The sequence below is a fragment of the Sciurus vulgaris genome, assembly GCF_902686455.1.
Source record: "Sciurus vulgaris genome assembly, chromosome: 14".
NCBI lineage: Eukaryota > Metazoa > Chordata > Mammalia > Rodentia > Sciuridae > Sciurus > Sciurus vulgaris.
Genome location: NC_136475.1, coordinates 75,319,370 through 75,340,030, shown reverse-complemented (window position 1 = coordinate 75,340,030; position 20,661 = coordinate 75,319,370). Strand labels below are relative to the sequence as shown.

At 41.9% G+C, this 20,661-nt stretch overlaps 1 protein-coding gene across 1 annotated transcript in view; it reads right to left on the bottom strand.

The window, feature by feature from the left end:
• The window catches only part of ALK (ALK receptor tyrosine kinase), a 663,114-nt gene extending 648,686 nt beyond the window's left edge, over nucleotides 1–14,428 (bottom strand). Inside the window, exon 1 of the mRNA XM_079109946.1 lies at nucleotides 12,853–14,428. Coding sequence (XP_078966072.1) covers nucleotides 12,853–13,507 — 655 coding nt within the window. The 5' untranslated portion in view covers nucleotides 13,508–14,428. The remainder of the gene's footprint in view (nucleotides 1–12,852) is intronic.
• Nucleotides 14,429–20,661: the final 6,233 nt, after the last annotated feature.

Here is a 20,661-nt window from a genome sequence, read left to right as displayed (position 1 = left end):
TAAGATGTGACCTTCCTTCCTCTCTTGTCTCTCTCAGGAAAACTCATCTACTTTCAAGACTTAAACCATCAAGTCTGTGCGAATAACTCCCATATCCATATCAGCCTTGACCTCTTACCTGTCCCACCTTCAGTGCCATGATTTCATGTACACACCAGGTAAGTTCATCTTCAGATGGATGTCATGATGTAATTGTTATCATGCCAGTCACTGTCCCCTCAGACCACATCCTTTTCCCAGTCATCTTCTTTATCAGCAGCACCACAAGTCTTCAAGGCCCCCACTTGAAACCCTTAGACTTTTGGTTCCTTCTTCTTTGTTTGCCATATAGCTGAACCTTTGTTGACCCAGCTGTGATTCCATTACTCCAAAGGCAGTGCACCAGCCCCTCAGGGCTCCACTTCAGGACCAGCTCTCTCAGTGGTCCAGGTCTGAGACCTACTACAAAAAAAATATATTCGCTGAAGAATCTGCATTCAATTTATAATCAACATGCATCTTCCCAATGGGAGACCTGAGTGCCTTCTGATTTCTTTATCAAGTCATTTAAATTCCAGGCGAAGTAAGCCAGCCCTATATCTAATTCACAACATTTGACCTAGTACCTGTCCCCAGAATTCTCACCATTTCTTAAACCTCTCTGCTCTGACTAGTTCTACTTTCTTAAACACATGCACACACACACACACACACACACACACACACACACACACACACACTATCCTTTATTCTGCCTGTCTCTGTGTCTGTTTGTCCATCCCTTTCTCCTCTCTTCTTCATCCTCTCTTTCTTTCTCTAATCAATTGTCCTCCTGGGCATTACATTGTGTTATTGACCCATATTAAAAAGCCCTTTACCCTATTCCTTCCAAGTAAAATGTTGCATTCCCTCTAAGACCCTACTTGCTCTCAAATCACCTCATTCTGTAAATGTTTTTCTAACTCAACTTCTATCTTAATCCCAAAAGAAATTCATCATTTTCAGCAGACATCCTTTGACCTGACTCCTTGCTGAAAGGCAATACACTTATTGTTTCAAAAATTCCAGAGCTATAATTTCCGGTCTCAGAGGAACATCACCCCTCCCCACATGGACTAAACAAGCAGAGTTCATCTGCCTTGAACTTGAACAGGGTGGTTTTTGGCATCTGGAACTGCAGAATGAATCTGTCCTTCATTGTTCCAGCAGAAAGTAACCTCTCCAAGCCTCCACTGCACCACTATGACCACTTGTACCATTTGTTTACCATTCAAGGACTGCCTTTTATGACAGTTACTTATTAGCATTTCTACCTTTCTCCCCAACTTGTCTGTAATCTCCTCCTGGGAGGAAGAGATGTACTTCCTTGAACTTAGTAAATACTCTTAAAAAAAAAAAAACTGAACCAATAACTTTTCTCAGGAAAAAGTCCAAACTTACAGACAGCTATAAAAAAAGATGGTTTTTTGTCTAATTTCTCTTTGGTGAGTACCTCTCAGATGGTTTTACATGACTGGCCAACATGACTATGATCTGAAAGTTCATCATATAAGTTCCCAGCTATGAAAAAGAAACTAACACCAGACCAGTCCTTCTGACACAAGTAATTGTAAAAATGGACAAAATGTATGGGGAAAAAAGTGTTTTCAATGATTGGATAATCAGCAGCACAGGATGATAATCCAAAACTGTGAAAAAAACATGGTGGGCCATAGCAACTGCCCTGACTCTGTATGGAGGCATTTACCAGACTGTGACACAGGAAGGAGAGACCTAGATAGAGCACATGCTCTCACTGGCCAGAGATTGGAGTTTGGGAAGCTGGGAGCAGCTTGTATTTCCAGGAAGCAAATTGGAAAAGGAGAAGAAGAATGAGAAAAGGTAGGAGGATGCTCCATAAAACTGCACAGGCATCCCCAGGAGTATCTGGCTGAACTTCAGTTGTTCATTCATGAGATGAGATTCCACATGTCTGAGCAAAGAACAGCTACCAAAAATGAATATCTACCAGGGAACTGAAGGCTGATCAACTTCCATAGCCCGTGGGTTTGGGACATGTTTAGGTGCCTACTAATCAGAGTGGAGGGACTTTATTGAACATCTGATGCATTTGGTGGAGATTCCAAAAAGGCCAAGCCATAAGAGTAGGCCTAAACTAACCATGAGATAAAGTCTTCTCTAAATTCCCCTCTCAAAGTTCAACAACAATCCTCGAAAATATCGAATTGATGGGCAAGCAAAATAACTATCAAAGAAACCTTAATAGTCTTCAAATGAAGACAACAGAATCCTCACACTCCACAATGTAATATTTATTATGCACAGTAGCAATCTCGAACTATCAGATATGCAAAGAAGCAGTAAAAAGTGACCACCTATAACCAAGAGAAAAACTAATCAATATAAACAGACATAGAAATGAAAGATATAATATAGTTAGCAGAAGGATTATAAATATGTTCAAGGACTTAGAGAAAAACATAAAGATAATTAGGAAAGAAATAAAAATGGAAATAGACTCTAGAGCTAAAAAAAAAAAAATACATTGAGCACATTTCCTCTTCCAAATCTCATGAACATTCTTCTTAAACTCAGAGTTTTATTTATCTGTGTTACTACTACATAGTTACTGCCTTTGAGTGGGAAGCCAAGGCAGCCCTTGGGAAGGCAGGGAGATGATGTGGAGAAACAAAACAGAGATTCCCTCGGTACTCTTTGACCAGAAGCAGCCCCCTTGCCCAGTCCTCTGGTCTGTAAGATGTGGTTTATACCAGCGTTTCCACTGCTGACCTTGATAGCCATGCTGACTCTGCTGAGAGATCACCGTCATGAGATGAAAGGAAAAAGGAAATATATCTCGGTACTCACTGAGCTACAAAGCTCCTTTCTCTGGCTTTTTGACCCAAAATAAAGGATTTCTCTGGATACTTAACTATCTACGGCTTTGCAGAATACCTGAACCTGGCTAACTTTACAAGAGAAAACTAATTCTCTGAAGGAACCAGCCCAGGCCTCCCAGTTATTGACCTGAGTAATGCGTGTGTAGATAGACTTAAAGAAGAATAAAGGACTTTGAGTGCAAAACTAAGGTTCAAACCCCATCCCAAGGTCAGACCAAGATACATAATATTCAGCATTTCCAGGGTACATTCTAAAATTGCTCACCATAAAAAGAGTGCCCCCCGACCAGGTGATCATTTCTTAGGACTAAGGATCATCAAGAGATGCCAATAAGAAGATGATGCAGATGTTGGGATTATCAAAGACTTGAAAGAAGCCCAGTAGGTAAAAATAAAAGTTCTGGAAAATGGATGGAAATGTAATTCTCAGGAGAGGTAAACTATTTTTTAGTGAGAAATTTAATATTCGAACATGTATACTATCTAAAGTAAATAATTACAGCAGAATGAAGATAACAGGGGAAAACAATATATAAGAAGGATAATACATAATGACCATGTGGGTTTATTCTGACAATGCAAAGCCAATTCAACATTTGAAAATCAAACAAAAAAATTTATCAGATTTACAAAATAAAGAGAAAAATTCATGTGATCATCTCTATAGATACTCACTCTGAAGGAAGCTGAAGATATTCAAGCAGTCCTGTGGAGAAGACCACCTGGGGAAGAGTTGAGACCTCCCACTATGAGCCAGCACAAGCTGGCCAACCCCAAGGGCAAGCTGCCTTATTAGTGGACTCTGCAGCCTCAGCCAAACTTTGAAAAAGCTGCAGCCTTCTCTGACATCAGACTGCAATCTAATGAGAGATTCCAAGAAAAATCATCTAGTGAGCTATTTCCAAATTCCTAACTGTGGAAGATAAATTATTATTTTAAGCCACTAACTTTTGGGGTGATTTACTATACAATATTAGATATTCACTACAAAAGAAATGCAAATTAAAACCACAGGAGATACCAACACATATTGACAATACCAAGTATCTTCAGGAATGTAGAATAAGTGTTACTCTCATGGATTACTGGTGGGACTGAAAAATAACACAACCACTTTAAAAAACAGTTTTGCAGTGTTTTATAAAGTTAAACATATATTTACCATCTGACCCAATAATTCTACAAGGGATGTAAAATAATTGACAATATATATTCACAAAATTACTTGTACATAAAATGTTCCTAACCTCTTTATTCACCAGAGCCCCAAATTGGAAATGTTCATTAAATAATGATTGGATAAACAAAGTGCCATGTATGCACATAGTGGAACATTATTCAGCAATAAAAAAGCAAACTATTATGCATGCAACAACAGATAAATCTTAAAAGCATTATAATTATAATAAGTGAAAGAAGATAGACACAAAAGAGAATATGCAACCCTTCAGTTTTCCATTTATATGAACCTCTAGAACAGATAAAAACTAATCTGTGGAGGTAGAAATCAAATCAGAAGTTTATTATATCAGACAATATAAGAGGTTCATGGCAAAAGGTCAAAAAGAATCTTTAGGGGATTTGAAAAAATTTTTCTCCTTCCTAATTAGGGTGGTAGTTACACAAAAGTATGTATTTATTTAACAACTCAAATTGTACAGTTAAAATGGGCATGTTTTATTGTATGTAAATTAAACTTCAATAAAGCTGAAAATAATCATTATATAATATTGGTCTAAGGTTCAGAGAGTTTGACATCAGGATCCTTCCAGGCTAAAAATAATCAAGTGTTCTCTCCCTCCTCCCCAGCTCATTTTCTGCCATAGTTTGGGTCTCTTTTTCCATGTCTATGCCTCTCAGCATCCCAAAGATAATCCCTGACTTCTGTTTTCCTGGGTTGCCTCTTAAACATGTTATACATTCCTCTCTCACTTTCTTCACTTGTGTTTCTATGATTCTCAATCATTTTTGTCTTTCTCTTTAGGTAAATGTAATTACTTTTCTGTCTAACTTTTCCTCACACTATAAAACACTTTTCTGTATTAACTGACCTAAGACTGAAGAGTAAAAAAATTATTTATTGGTTGTATAGTTTATTTTCTCTGTTAATTTTAAGCCAAACATAAAAATTATTTTATTAAGTCATTTATTAATACATAAAATTACTGATTATAATTATCACATGTACCTTTCTTAGTCCTTGGTCATTACTTTTACCTCTGCAGGCTAATGACCTCATTTATAAAAACTTCCCTTACCTGCTTCAGGAAGAGTTTTTTATAGTATCCATCTGGCCACAAAAGAAAAAAATATAATCAAAATATTGGGGAAAGAAACCAATGCTTATTGAACATCAACTATGTGTCTGGACCTTCTACATGCTTTATTCCAGGTAATCCTCAAAATAACCCTTAGAGTTGGATATTACTTGTTCTAACTTTATAAGTTAAAAAAAAAAAGCTAAAGTATACAGAGAAGAAAACAGTCTTGGTTCACTAAATGATAGAGCCAGACTTTGACCCCAGATCTGTGATGCATTTTATGCATTTTAGGGGGGATAGATTCTTTTAACTCTTCCACAGATTCAAATTCTTGTTAGTAAAAGAAAGGGGGGAGGGGGTAAGAAAGAAACAATTTATACCCATACAAAGGAATACAATACAGCAATAAAAAGAATATAGTTACACACAGCAATATGGTTGAATATCACAGAAACCACGTTCAGAAAAACAATTTAAACACAAAAGAAGATATATGGTATAAATCCTATCTACATGAAATTCAAGAATAATCACAACTAACTGATGACTTATGAATCAAATGGATGGTTACCTTGAGGTAGGGGGTTGGATACAGATTGGAAAAAGATTGCAGAGAACTTCCTGTGTGCTAGACATGTTCGATATCTTTATCTTGGTGGTGATTATATGGATGTGATGTATGTAAATTATTATCAAACTATACACAAGATCAGTACTCTCAATGTACTCTACTGTTTTTGTAATCTCACATGTTTAAAAAAAATCACTTTCTATTGTTAAAAGGAAGGTTCCTGTGTCCCAATATCACATAGATTAATTGCTATAAGAGATTGGAATTGGGGAAAATGACTGCAATGCTCAGACTTCCTCTGTATTCAAACTTTTTTTCATATCTTCCCTTTAGCCTTTTCCTTACTGGAAGAAATTCCAACTGCCTATCTCTTCATGCACCTGCCATTACTTAACCAGAAAGGTTAAATGCAAAAAAATAAGACTTAATTTACCAAATTAAGGTGAACCTGTCCCGAGGGAGCTCTCCTGTCCTGTTCTGGGACCTACAACTTTCTGGAACATGTACATCATACCACGAAGGGAAGCTGATAGAATTTCCCTGGATAAGGACCCAGTCCCGGAATAGCCAGATGGAAAATTCATTTTAAAATGATGATGGGGAAAAAAGTTGTTCTGAGAAATTCAGCTCACCAAAAATGGTGGATACCCCCCACCCGCTCACCACATCACCACCAGGTCAACACTCTCTTTTAACTCCTCCTCCTTCATACTTTGACCAAAGAACCAAAGTCATCAAAAGGTTAAGAAACAGTGGTCACTTCATAGACCAGAGGGCAATGTGATGGCTTAAGGAAAAAAACATCTATGAGATTCCTTGACAGCTTTATTCTTAGCTCTTTTCATAGGATCCCTGGACCTACAACCATTCAAACCAACATGCCCCATTCCTTGCTCCCAAACAGAGATGATGTGCATGTGCATCTTCTGGAGATGTAAATTATTATCAAGTGTAAGGATGGAGGCAAGGGCTCAGCTATGGCTTGTAAAAATCATTACCTACAAAATGCTGTGTGGTTGCTTAACGACCTTTTTTAAGGTTGAAGCACTTTCCTGAGGCAGTCTCCCAACCAAGTCCCTGGGTTATATGTCTTCAGGGAATCTTAAAGTCTTAACTGCTCATAATGGGCTCGTGTCCATTAACCCATTGGTACTGTCCATCTCTCTCCATGTCTTGCACTTGATAATGAATGGTGATGCTGGAAACAGAAGTTAATTAGAATAAAGGAGTTCCCAGAGGCCAGCGGTCCTGCACCTTTCTGGAAATGGCAGAGCCTGATCAGCACAGATCACGCTCAGTCGAGGAAGATCCACCATTTAAAATCTTCTATTCTATAATGTCTATTTCTTGCTATTTCTCAGGATAAGCTTTCATATTCTCACAAAGTTAAGGTTTGGTGTCTTTCTATGGATATAAATTGAATTGTAAATATAATGCTTGAATCTTTGGACTGAATCCAAGGTCAAAAGACCACAGAATACGTGTTGATAGAAATGAAGTAAACATCACACTTCAATCTTCCTTCTTTTCCATGTTTCTAGGAGAAAAAAAAAAAAAGCCTTCCATGATGAGACAATAGATACTATCACAATGGCCACTCTCCTCACCTCCCATGGATCCTACCTCACATCTCTTGGGAGGAAGAAGCTAGTTTCAGGAAGAAGCTGTGGGGAACCCATAGCATCGCTGCTATTGCCAAGGCCACTACATGTGGTCACACATAGGGATCATGCAATTCTGGATGGCACCATTCAAGTAGACAAAAATGCACATGAAACTCTGAGAGTTGTAGAATGTACAGCTTGTGGAATAGATGATGGAATGTAACTGCTGTGAAAAAAATCATGATTCATGCTGATGGAACACTTCATTATCCATCAGTCATTTGGTTAAAGATTCACACACATATCATCTAATTTAATCTCCATGACAGCACCTTGAATTATTACTACCCCCATTTAGAAACACTTAGGAACTATTACTATCCCCTTTTTTATAATAAGGATAAATGGTCTCAAATATTTTCAGGAACTTTTCCAAGTCATGGCTACTGCCCACCAAACGTTTGTGGCATGGTCATCTGAAAAGCACAATGGGAAAGCTTTTCACCTATTTACATGTCTTGGTTGTTCAGAATTTGCATCTTGAATTGATCCTCTCAGTGGAAAAGGCCTGATTAGAAGACCAGGAGAAGAGTGGTTCTAGACAGTATCTAGTCAGCAGCTAGCCTCTCATAACCTCTTGATGCACAAATGGAAGTTTCCAGGTCTACTGCTTGGTACCTGTCCAACCTGAAAAAGTGTTCTCAACCTTTGCATTACAATTGCTCCATTTATAAAATAAAGCAGATACTTGCTCTAGCTACTATAGGATTAATAAAAATAATAAATGTGAAAGAACTTTATAAATTGTGAAGTTCCATTCAACTGTAACAGGACATTAATAATGGTTATAAAGGAAAGCAAAATGTCCTTTATGGGTCGGGCTGGGCAAATTCCCATAAAGTGAGGTTATCAGGCAGTAATCCTAAGAGTGGCAGGATGCAGCAACTTCTGCTGACCCAGGTCCCCCTCTCTTCTCACACATACGGGCCAGTTCCTGTGACCTTCAGCACTCAACTTCCTTTAAAGATATTCATTGTTATTAATGGTAAGACTCTTGTCCCCTACCCCATAAAACCTCTCATGGATCTTTTTTTTTTTTTTTTGTGTGTGTGTGTGTGTGTGTGGTTTTGTGAAATATTAAATTGGAAGTGGACAAACTTCATCTTTGGAATAGCCAATTTAGTCTCAAAATTTTGAGGAATCTTCCAGTAGCCAATAGGAGTTCACCAAATCTAGAACTATTCTCATCCTTTCAAGACCCTGGTCTCTGACCCTGCACAATGACAGTGACACACACACATACATACAAACACACACACACACACACACACACACACACTCACACATCCCTAAAGATGTGTCTTAGATACATAATTCTCTAATAAGTGTGCCTTCTCCCACTGCTTCTATAGACCATAACCCAGAGAAAGACTCTGTGTTTAATCTGGGGGTAGGGAAGAATAAAACTAGTAATTTAAAAGTATTTTTCACTAACAATCTCATTGTAAGTTTTTCAACCAACTTCAAAGATACTCATGCAATTTTTTTCTCTTCCCCTAGAAGCACCAATGCCCCAAAACTCTCAGGAATTAGATTCCAAAAGGTCCTAATTCACTCTGCCAATCCCTATCCCAGATCCCCTGCCTGTTGTGGCTTCTCAACATTTAAAAATATAGAACTTATCAATTATGAACAATGTGGCTTGTCTGACCCACATCTCACCTGACTCCCTGCTCCCTTAGAATTCCATTCCATAGTCAGAGGAATATCAATTTCAGAAAATAAGGTTCCTGATATCTAACCTAAAGTTTCCTTCTACAAGTCTCATCCTATTACTTCTATGGCCACACTAAATAACTCCTCTCCTTCACTGCCAGTTTCCCTCCTCCAAGATCTGTGGATTGTTACCGTGGCTTTTCCTTCATCACCACTTAGCTCAGCCATATATATTTAATTCTTTTCATCTTTCATCATAAATCAGTCCCTTCAACTCTTAAATCAGCACTCTGCTCTTCTCTGGACTAGTTCCAACTCTCCCAATTCACCTCCAATAACTGATATCCCTTCTGGGAGCTCACATTTCCTCTCTATTTTCCTTTACTTTCTCTTTTCTCTGTCCTCTCCAGATGAAATGGGAAGAAGAGACTGACTGATATGTGTGTCAAGGGTCAGGTGTATTGTATTGCATACCTCTCCTCTAAATTGCTTAGGACTCTCCACATCACATGTCAAGACCCAAGCCATGTAGCCCCTTTCCTGGAGTGGGGAGGGAGTGTTTCTTGGGAAATAGGTCCTCCTATCCCACAATATCCTCTAGACCTTCACCTGGGAGATGGAAGGAGCTATCAAGACACCTACAAACCAGAATATTAAGCAGGGCTATGAGCAATGCCTTAGCCCCCAGGCAGACCTCTTTTATGTGACTTGGGCTGTCCCAGGATGACACATCACCAGTCATACAATCCCAGCAACTGCCTCTCTATTTCTTCCCCATGGATGACTGTTTGGGGAAATTGCTACAGACTGAAATCCTGATCCCCTCTAGGAATTCAAAGCAACCCACAAAGAGAAAAAAAAGCATAGGCACGTCATTCATTATAAGGCCTCTCAGGCATCCTTCTGACCTCTCAGAAAACCGAAACCACAAGCAGTACAAAGGTTTTTCTCTGTTCTTACTGGGTACTTTTCCATTTTTGTCACATCCCTTTTGTCACATGGTCCTGCTCAAGTTTCGGAACCTTGAATATTCAATCTGAGACAAATAGGCTGCTTCAGGCCCCTCACCACAAAGGATGGCAAAACCACCATTCCTCATTCTCCCTCCCCACAAATAGCCTCATCCACACAATTGTTCCCCTCTAGACAAGACTACCAGCCCCTTGGGCAGAAGCAGGAAGAAATGAATTGAGCTTTGCCTACTTTCCCATTGTATGATTGAAGATCCTATGCTACAGAAGAGTTTATGTCTTTTCTAGAAATCAGAGCATATGTAAAAAGAATAAACCCATTTTCCCAAACAGGATAAACAGCAAAATCAGTCCTTGTGGCAGAACATAAGCCTGAATTTTCATACAAGAAAAGAAATGGAACCACAAGGATTCATATTACCCCAAACATGAAACATGATTATAGCAGTGTGTGTCCACACCATGGGAAGGTCTACAATGGAGACTGCATCTGAATAAGGCTAGGGAGGAAATGGTAAGTGAGAGGCTAGTCCTGCATGGCCAGCTGCCTAACTGCAGACAGCATATGTCCTCAGAGACAGGAGGGACCAGCCTGTTCCAAGTGTGATCACCACAAGGCCTGAAGTGCTTTTCAATAAGCTGTCTGTCTCTCTGGAGGTCATAGGGAGCTAATCCAGTTACACTTAGTGTCTTATTTGATCCCATCAATAATCATTTGATCCCAATCTTACTGAAAAATGCTTGGCCAAAATTTCTAGCCTTTTAGTGGCAGAATCCTGGCTCTTTCTGAAACCAGCATTGCTAGATGTGTCAAATGATGCATAAGAGCTTGGTCTGGCTGCCAAATGGGCTGTGCTGCTGAGGAAAGACTTGGGATGCTCACTGCTTCCTATGGTCAGTAGTAGCAGAGCAGCTCTTAGAGAATACTCCTTTCTGTCTGAAACTCCCCCCTCAGTAGTGGCATCAACTCATTATGTAGGGCTTGAATGAAGTAGTATATTCTTCAAATGCATTATGCATATGACTCTCAGAAACACCCACTGGTAGCTTCTTGCAACCTGCACGTTTATAGTTAGCAAGTTTGGGGCTGTGTGTGACAACAGTTAATATAGACTGCTGTGGCCTATGGTCATTTAACAAGAAGTGGTGGGGGAAGCTCCAGAAAGGCTCATAGACATGAAAATGGAAGAAAATCTTCATTTCCAGAGAAAAAAGTCATTTTTTATATCTATCACAAAACATTGGGCACTAAAAGAAAATGTTATGTGTATAAACCACAAAAGGCAAAATGACATTAAAACCCAGCTGTTCTTTACAAAAGTATCCTTGGTGGGACAATTGTATCAATCTCCCTCTCAGTTCACTGAGGCACTATCAAACTCATCAGACCCTACCTTTTACTATGGAGTATGTAAAATCCAGTACTAATCACAGGGGGCCTTCTACGTGCCAATGCCACTAATGCAAATGCTGAAATATGCATCTACTCTCGGTTTTTCTTGGAGACCATATACCAGGATGTTTTCTGCACAATGACTATAGAACCTCAGCTTCTCAGTATCTCTGCTGCATAAGAATATTGACTGTGTGGGGAGTACGTGTGTGTGCTGGGACACGCATGGGGAGATACTTGAAGCTCTACAATGGCCATTTTTCAATGCTTTCCATCCAATTAATACTAGATATTAGTAGCCAGTGGAGCATAAGAATTTCATTTATTTCTAATGATGAGAATGATAGAAAAGAAGCTGGGTTTTCTCAATGGAATTAGTGTAGGTTGTTTAAAAACATGATTTCTCTTCTGTGCTTTGCTCATTCATTTACATGGTATATTTTATTCAGGAGTTCTTCGTTGGCAGTCTTACAAGAGAAACATCCATTCAAAACTACCGGGTTTTCCAGTCAAATAATACTGGAGGAAGAATTAGAAGTAAGTGCTGCACACGCAGCCCCAACTCAGTGAATATGGGTAGAAATGAGGGAGTAAATGAAACAGAAACCTCATTTCAGGAGTCTCCAGCAGAGAGATCTGCAGTGAAACAGGGCTGCCAGAGACTATCATCAAGAGCTGTGGCTGCAGACGCTCAAGCTAAAAATCAGAGGTGGGAGGAGGAGAGGGAAGGGCAAGAGAAACAAGAAAGCCAACTAATTTTTCCTCCCTGGCTTCATAGTGACTTCCCCAAAGCAAGACAATCTTTACAACTTTCCTCCCTCTTTCCACACCTCCTCCTGTCGCCTGTTCCTTATTCCCTCTGGGGTTCTCCCAGGACATTGAGAAGATGAGAGTCTGAGAGTGTAAAACAGACTGGAGGTAAGAGTAGAGGGTGGTGGAAGGAATTAACAAAGAAGAGTCAATCGCCGGGGGAGGGGGTTTACAGTTGGGAGGCATTTGATAATATGAAGAGAAAGTTTATATTTCCCAAGTAATTATACAACATTGCCCAAATCTGTGGGTGACCATGAAGAGGAAGACGGAGGAGAGAGGAAGGACAATAGTTTTCAGATGTATTCCTAAGTTGGACCTCAGAAATAATAGGAGTGTTTCAACCATTCTAGGGTTCCAGGAAGAAAGGTAACTAGTTCTGGCTTGGACCTTGTCTAAATCGTAGAGGGGATTATACCAGAAACAGGAAACTTTTCTCCCAACTCAGCTGCTAAAGAGGAAGGAAGGTCCTTAGGGAGTGGTCACCTTCAGGAACAAAATAAAGTTATGTCTAATTTTAGGTATGAGGAAAGAGGGCTAAGAAGCTGTTTGGGAAAGACGGGTGAGGGTAAGGTTAGATAACAGTGGTTGAAAATCGATGTAACTAAAAAGGCGAATCCCAGCACACTCTGGCGGGAGCTGCTCACCGGTCCCAAAGATCTGGAAGAGAAGGCGGGGCTGGGAGGCGCGAATCGCCGCTGACAGCCTTCCCTCTCTGCCCACTTCCGACGCCTTCTTCTCGGGCATCAGGCGGATCCTCAGCCGCCCTTCGCCGTGACGAATCCACCAGCTGAAGAGCTCACTGAGGTTGAACTGGAGCAGTCCCACAGCCGCCTCTTCTGGGGGCCCAACGCAGCCCTCAAGGATAGCCTCCTCGCCCAGCTCCAGCACCAGCTGCTTGGCGCGCCGGAGCTTGCGTACCGAGCCACCTTTCAGCACCCTGGACAGCGTCGGGTCCGCGGCAGGGGACAGGGAGCTGGCCACAGGCGGCCCCAGCAGCCTAACCAGGGGGGCGCAGTCCAGAGCCAGCGAACCGCTCGCCTCCAGCCGGCCAGCCCTCGGTTCGGAGGGGGATGGCGGCGGCAGCAGCAGGTCTCGGGCATAGACGCGGAAGAGCGAGGGCACCACGAAGTCCACCGCCAGACTCTTCCTCTGCAGGCGCGAGTAGCTGAGCGGTTCTCGGGGCTGCAGCGGTGCCCCAACGGCCAGTGAGCCCGCAAGCTGCCCGTTCGCGGTCGTGGAGCCCAGGGCTGCGGCTGAAAGCAGCAGCGGCAGCAGCCACGGGAGCAGGGTGGTTCCCATCCCGTTCGAGAAGGGCTGTTTATACTAGTCTCCCGACTCTCCCGGCCCAGCGTTGGCCTTCGCTTTTCCGCAAACAGGAAGGGGCTCCAAACAGTCCTTGGTCTTAAAGGATTCCTTCCATTTGATCTTGATTCCCTTGCTTTCTCCCAGCTCAAGGAGGCAAGCAGGAGTCTGAATAAGACGGAGCTGGAAGTCGGGGGCTAGCCCAGAGAACACGAAACGCTCTGGGTTCAACAGCTGGACCCTATGCCTCTTGCTCTCCGCACTGAATGCCGCGCCCCCGTCTCTAGCTCGCTGCGCTCCCGAATGACAGAAACTACTACGGCTGAAGGGAGGTGGGAATTGGGTACCGTCCTCTCCTGCCCCCCGCGGCCGGAGCTGGGGTCTCTCAGCTCTCCTGGCTGCCTCCAACCCTCCGCAACTTTTCAGGCTGGGAACCGCGGATCTAAACTGGTACCCGTTGTCCTGGCCGCCTCCAGTCTCCCTTTCGGCTCCTCTGAGCTCTTCTTCCAGAGTCTGGGCGAGAATCACGAAGAGGACTGCTTCCTAGTACCCTTTTAAGTGACCTCTGCTGCAGGAAGTCTTCGGACAGCACTGCCTACTGAACTTCTGGAACCTAAATCGGAGACTCAGTGTTGTAGAGTCAAGGCTCTGGCTGCCGCCGCGCAAGTTTGCAACGTCCTTGCTGTCGTCCGCGTCTTGGCTTCTCCGAGTTCGTAGGCAACAGAGCGGCCCCAGCGGCAGCTGAGCAGTGAAAGCATTCAGGGCAAAGGAACCCGAAATCTTGTCCCCTCCTCACCTGTCGGTAGCGCCAGTGGCTTCAGGTGGCTGGCCAGAGGGCGGCCGGAAGGCGTATTGGTGTTTCACGACTCCCCGGACAGCCGCAGCGCGGAGTGCCAGCTGCCACCGCCGCTGCCGCCCCCAGAGCCGCTGGATCGCATCTGCCCGGGCGCCCGCCACTTGCAGCTGGCGGAGCCGCGAGCGCGCCGGGAGGGGGCGGGGCCGCGCCGGGGGCGGGGCTCGCGCGCCAACTCTTTGCTGCCGCCAGACTCACGCAAGCCCGCCCCGTCCCGCCCATGCCCGCCAACCAATGGCGCAGCGAGGTCGGCTCCCTATGCAAATCTGCAGAGGCTTTGGTATTCATTGAGAAAAGCAGAGTCCGCCCCTCCTTTCCTCCCTCAGTTCTCTTGCTTGCTTCCTTTCCTCCAGCCAGATTCTCTGCCCTATTTCTCTGCTCCTGCGGACAGGAACGTGTTTTGAACAAATGGAAAACTGGAAGAGATCTTTGTAATCAAGCACTCTCCCTAATTATGCATTTAATAGATTAAACGGGTCCAACTTCAGAGAAGCAGGTTCCGGAAAAAAATTGGAGATGGATGGAAGGCAGGAGGGGGTGGGGTGGCAGCGCGACTTCGCTAAATCCAAAACCAGCTTGTATTAGGGTGGTGAAGCAGAATTTTCTCCGACTTTCCCATTATTTGAACGAATACCTAGGAGCCTAGCGGTCCCGCAATTCACACAGGAATAGTTGGCGACGGGGGTCGAGGTCTTGCAGAGAGTTGTTCTTCATCTACAACAAATGCATTCCAGACCTCTGTCAGTCACCCCGTTTTCTCAAAATGGTATCTGAACATGTGCCACCTCCTCTAGTTTCTGTAAAGTGAACTTGTGGTGCGAGGGATTGAACCCAGAGTCTAAGCAAACGCTCTGCTGCTGAGCTGCATCTCCAACCCAAGGCAAATATTTTCAAATCGTTTTACAGAGGAGGAAACTGAGTTGCAGAGAACTTAATTGATATCCCCTGAGTCATTCGGTTGTATGTGACCCCCAAGGCCTTACTCATTCTCAACCAGTACTCTGTCATACCCCTCCATGAATAACTGGAGAAGGTACGGGGGTGAGTTAACTGGAAGGAATAGGATGGGGCACTCTTGTTTACATCCTTGGTAGTGAGAGTTCAGAACCTCAGACTTCTTTTAGCAGCTTTTAAAAGCTGTACCTCTGATCTCTTTTTCCATGTGTCCCTCAAGAGCTGCCAACCCAGAATTCAGATGATGTTTGTAACAAGCAAATTGACTAGAACCACAGGCAAAAGTATAATCTTTGGTTCACACAAATCCCTCAGTTCCTTCTTCTCAAAGGTTGATTGTCAGACCAGGTGCTAACTTTCTGAGCTAAGAATAAGTTAAGATTCCCTATCCAGCTCACAGATTGACAGTCGAAGAGCTTCCTCAGAATCAGAGCACTGTGTCTGGTGGAGTCTTGCTCACTGAGCCACAGGAGGAGTAGCCAAGTGGAGACCCTGCTCTCCCAGGAAAGGGGCTCTTGCCAGCACAGTGGCATCACCTTTGGCCAAAGGAAGGCCTAATGACACAGAATATCACTTCCTGAAATAACTTGCTTCTGGCTCTATATATGCAACTCACTTGATCTGGCAGGCATCTGGCCTCTCCCTAGAATTCAGACTGAATAGATGACTTTACAAGTTTAAAGGCAAATATTTATCTAACTCAAGGAGAAGAAAGAATGCTCCTATCTTGGGAGAAAGAGAGTGGGGAAAAAGACAGGAAAAGGTGAGCATATGGAGGTTAAAATAGAGTATGTGTGTATATATCTTTGGATTTTCATCAGATTTTGCTGGTGTGCACACTGGTAAAAATAACTTTATACCTGAAATATGAAAAACACTAAAATGCTAGTCCTTTCACTTTCCGCTCCATCCCTTGTTTCTCTGTATAATTCTCCTGTAAAGGCAAATCAACTCCTTTTGAATTGTCAGACTGATTCAACTGCTGAAACCTACGGCCACCAGGGGGCTGCAGAGACTTGCAGCTCAGATGAGCTGCCAGGGTTTAGCAGTCTCCCTGACAAGTCCCGCCCTGTACATTGCTTTTGCACGGGTGGCCACAGGGGTCTCAATTAACTCTCATGTTTTTATAATGTCTCCCAAGGAAGGACAAGTACCTTTCCCTGTAGATTAAATTACACTAAATCTCAGAAATATTGTTCTCTTTTTGTTATATATTTTTTAAAAGAAGACAGGAATGGGTATTGATGACCTATACTCAGGTACTATACATATGCATCTGTAGGGTGTGTGTGTGTGTGTGTGTGTGTGTGTGTGAGAGAGACAGAGAGACAGAGAGAGAGATTGAGAGAGAGAGAGAGAGAGAGAGAGAGAGATCACATGAAGAGCTTTTGTGGGGGGAGACATTTTATTATTCTCATTATGGAAACATAGAGGCTAAGAGAGGCTCAGAGAGGCAAAATAATTTGCTCAAGGTCAAACAGCAAGTAAATAAGAGTTGGAATTTAAACCAGTGATTCTTTTCCCCCCAAATTACACATCTCATTGGGACAAATTAGGCCTTTTTGTCATGCCTACAGCTATAATTTGGACATCTTTATCCTATGTTATCACCACCAAAAGAAAAGGTGATGGAAAAGAAGAGTTCAGAGCAAATGGGAGGAGCTGGGGCTGGGGCTCAGTGCAGAGCACTTGCCTAGCCTGTGGGAGGCACTGGGTTTGATCTTTAGCACCACATAAAAATAAACAAATAAAATAAAGACATTCTATCCATCTACAACTACAAAAAAAATTTAAAAAGAACACATGGGAGAAGGAAAGACAAAGAGATAAAAAGCATGAACTGCGAGAGCTAGCATGTCTTATGCACTTCTTATGGGCCAGTATATTTCAAAATAATTATCACACATTATCTCATTTAATATTCACAGAAACACTATGAGGGGAAGAATAGTACCTCCATTTTACAGATCACACATGGAATTTCAAGAGAAGTAACTTCTCAGCAACAAGGCTATATAGGAAACTGGATTTGTTACCTGAACTCAACTTGGATACGGAGTAAGAAGTTGGACATCTTAATCCCTGGGTGACCTCGTAAGAGAGACGGATGGGGTAGAACAGACTGAAATGGACAGAAGAAAAGAGGAAAAAGCCAAAGTCCAAACCAGAGGGAGACAGAGTGTGTGGGACTGGCTGAGAGGGCATATGTAGACACTAGAAGCCTTGGGGAGACAAGTGAGGTGGGCCATTCTGGGTCACCTTGAAGATGACTTGGGTGGTTAACTGGGAGGGGAAGAAGAGGAGTACACCACGTGCCAAGAAATGAAAAGAACAGGAGAGCACTGAGACCTCCAAGAGCCTCCTTGGGAAATTTCCATTTTCTAGAAACAAAGGGGACAACTTAGGGGGACTATGAATTTTCAATAAGGGAGGTGATAATCAAAATGGCATTTTAAATTCAGGGTGTATGACTTAAGACAAAACACAACTCACAACAGGAAAATCTGACTGAGACCTACAGCCCTGATTAAGTCAGGCATTCATTTGGTCAACAAATATTTCTTGAGCACCTTAATATATACACAATGCTGTTCTATGTTCTAGAAATATGGCTCTCAACAAGATAAATGGAGTCCTTCACCTCTTGAAGCTCAAATTCCGATGCTGGGAGAAGGACAATAAACACACAAGACCATAAGGTAATTTAAGATAATAAAATAAAGAATAAATTGGGCTGTGTAGCAGGCAATGACTAGGGGGCAAGCAACAGGGGAGCTAAGTAGTCAGAGGAGAAGGCTAAATTGGAAGTAAGTTTGTATTTGGTGGGAAGGAGGTAATCTCGCAAAGATCTTAAGGGAGAATCTACTAAGCAGAGGAACATTAATGCAAAATCCCCAAGATGATAACAGGTTTGACTGTCCAGAGGATAGTAAGAGGTAAATAGAGCCAGAATATTCTAAATGGGGACATAATACTGGAGGGGCAGCTAGGGTTCAGTCCATTTAGGGTTACAAAGGCCATGGTAAAAAGTTTGATTTTTATTTTGATAGTTATAAAAAGATAATAACTAGTTTAGTGGAAGAGTTTCATGCCTCATTGTCCAATATGGTAGCCATATATGGCTACTGAACACTTGAACTGGGTCTTCTACTCCAAATTGAAATGTGCTGTAAGTGTAAAATACACACCACATTTCAAATATTAATGATGGGAAGCTATGTAAAATCTCTCATTAGTCAATTTTCACCTTGATTATTGTTTAATTGGAGATATTTTACAAAATCATTTATACTATTATGGCTAATTTTAATTTTTAAATAGATTTTTAGAAATGTCTTGGACAAAGACTTTATGGTCTTAGACAAAGATTTTAACCTCTTGGACCTTATCTCTCAGGTTTAAAAGTAGATTATAACCTCTTTCTGATGAAGTTTTTGTGAGAATTAACTATGATAACAAATGTGAAATTTCTGAGAGCATGTCACATGATAGGCACTTGCTAAACTAAAGGAAGGAAGGAATGATGGTCAGATTTCAAATGTGAGGACTGGATAGGGATGTGATCTAGCTGAAGGAAACTGTGTTATAAGGACCTGTCAGTGATCACACTGACCTTTGACTTTCTGACTGCCTTGGGATAAATGGATTGACCTAGAAATGATTCTCAACAATAAATCAATAAGTCTTAGTTACCCAGGCATGAAAGCATGAGGGGTTGGGGGGAAAGGAGGAGGAAAAAGAGTGGCAGGGGAGGAAAAAGAGGAGCAGGAGAGAAAAAAAAATAAAAGCAAGAGAAAAATCAGTGGAGTTGAGATTAGAGGAAACTTACCACTAAGACATTTAGAAACCCAAAACCAGAATAACTAACCCAGTGCCAAGAGCAAGAATCAGAACTCAGGAGACACATTCAAATGAACCAAGAATTTGTATTCAGGAAATGGGAATATTATAATTACTGTCTGGCTTCTCAGAGGCTGTGTGACCTTGGAAAAATATTTGATTTACCTGGGCTCCTATATTACATTAGAAGGAAGAAGCATGTAGTCTTTCAGATACAAGTCTAAAGTCCTGTGTGAGATTCCTCAAGTGACCCAAAGTCTTCATGCAAGACTGGGAACCAGAAGTACAAGTACTAGAAGGAGCTTCCAGGGAACCCAGAAGTGAACTTCCTGGGCAGAGGGGGAAAAAAAGATATCTTTAAAAGGTATCTCTGCTTGTGAACAAACATGAGGTCTGAATCTGTGACCTGCAATTGTTGGCCACTCATATAAAAGATATCTTCTAATATCCATCATGCTGAGAGAAAAAGTCACTAAATATTAATTTAATAATTATTTATTAAGCACCTACTATGTGCTGGCTTTGCATGATGTGCAGAGAGTAGACATTGTAGTGAATAATATAGTCTAGGTTTTTACTGTCAAGGACCTTGGTACAATTTAAAAACTCAGAATATAGAATTGAATCTATACCTATGCTACACCTGACCAAAAATTATAAGCAAACAAAAAACTTGGAGGAAAACATTGAAAAATAGATTTATTAGAATGGCAGGATTGTGGGGGGATTTTTTTCTTATGGTTTTTTCTTCTTTTTTTCAAATGGCTTTTAATAGTTTTATATAAAAAATGATAATAGAATTTGACTTCCCCCTTTTCCTCCCCCCCAAAAAAACAAGATCAGTAACTTAAAAACAATGAAATACATTCATCTCTACCCATGTCCATTTCTGGGGAGCAGAAGGCTCTGATCATCATAGTCTCTTAGGGATCCAGGCTGACGGAGTGGAATTCTTATAAAGTTGGAGATTCTTGTACCAACTGTATACTGTAAAATACTGTAGTCTAGAAATGGTACCTGTCACTTTCACTTACAACTCTGGCTGGAAATATTTACAAGGTCCCACCCCTGTAATGAAAGGACTTACAAGATACACAGAAACATCTAGCAAACAGTCTTATTGATTTCCAAAGAAAAGTAAGACCAGGAAGGGTCCAGAAGACTAGAGTTACCCAGACTAAAAAATGACCTTACTGAACTGCCGGGTGGGGGGTGTTTGGTCAAGCTGGGGAGCTCAGCCACCTCTGCAAAGCACAGCTTCTCCTCAACATGCTTCCAGTCTGTACATACCTCATTGTGGAAGCAATGAGAGAGCTCGGTGCTCTCATCTCTCCTGAGGCACGACATAAGAGGTGTCATGCACAAAAAGTCCTTTTCCGAACACCAAAGAGTGACAGGTCTCTTCTGGAAACTATAAACAACCTTACATCTACAAAAGAGAGAGGAAACAACAACAGAGATAAAAGCAAACCATGATCACCACTGCGTACCCACACCAATCCCC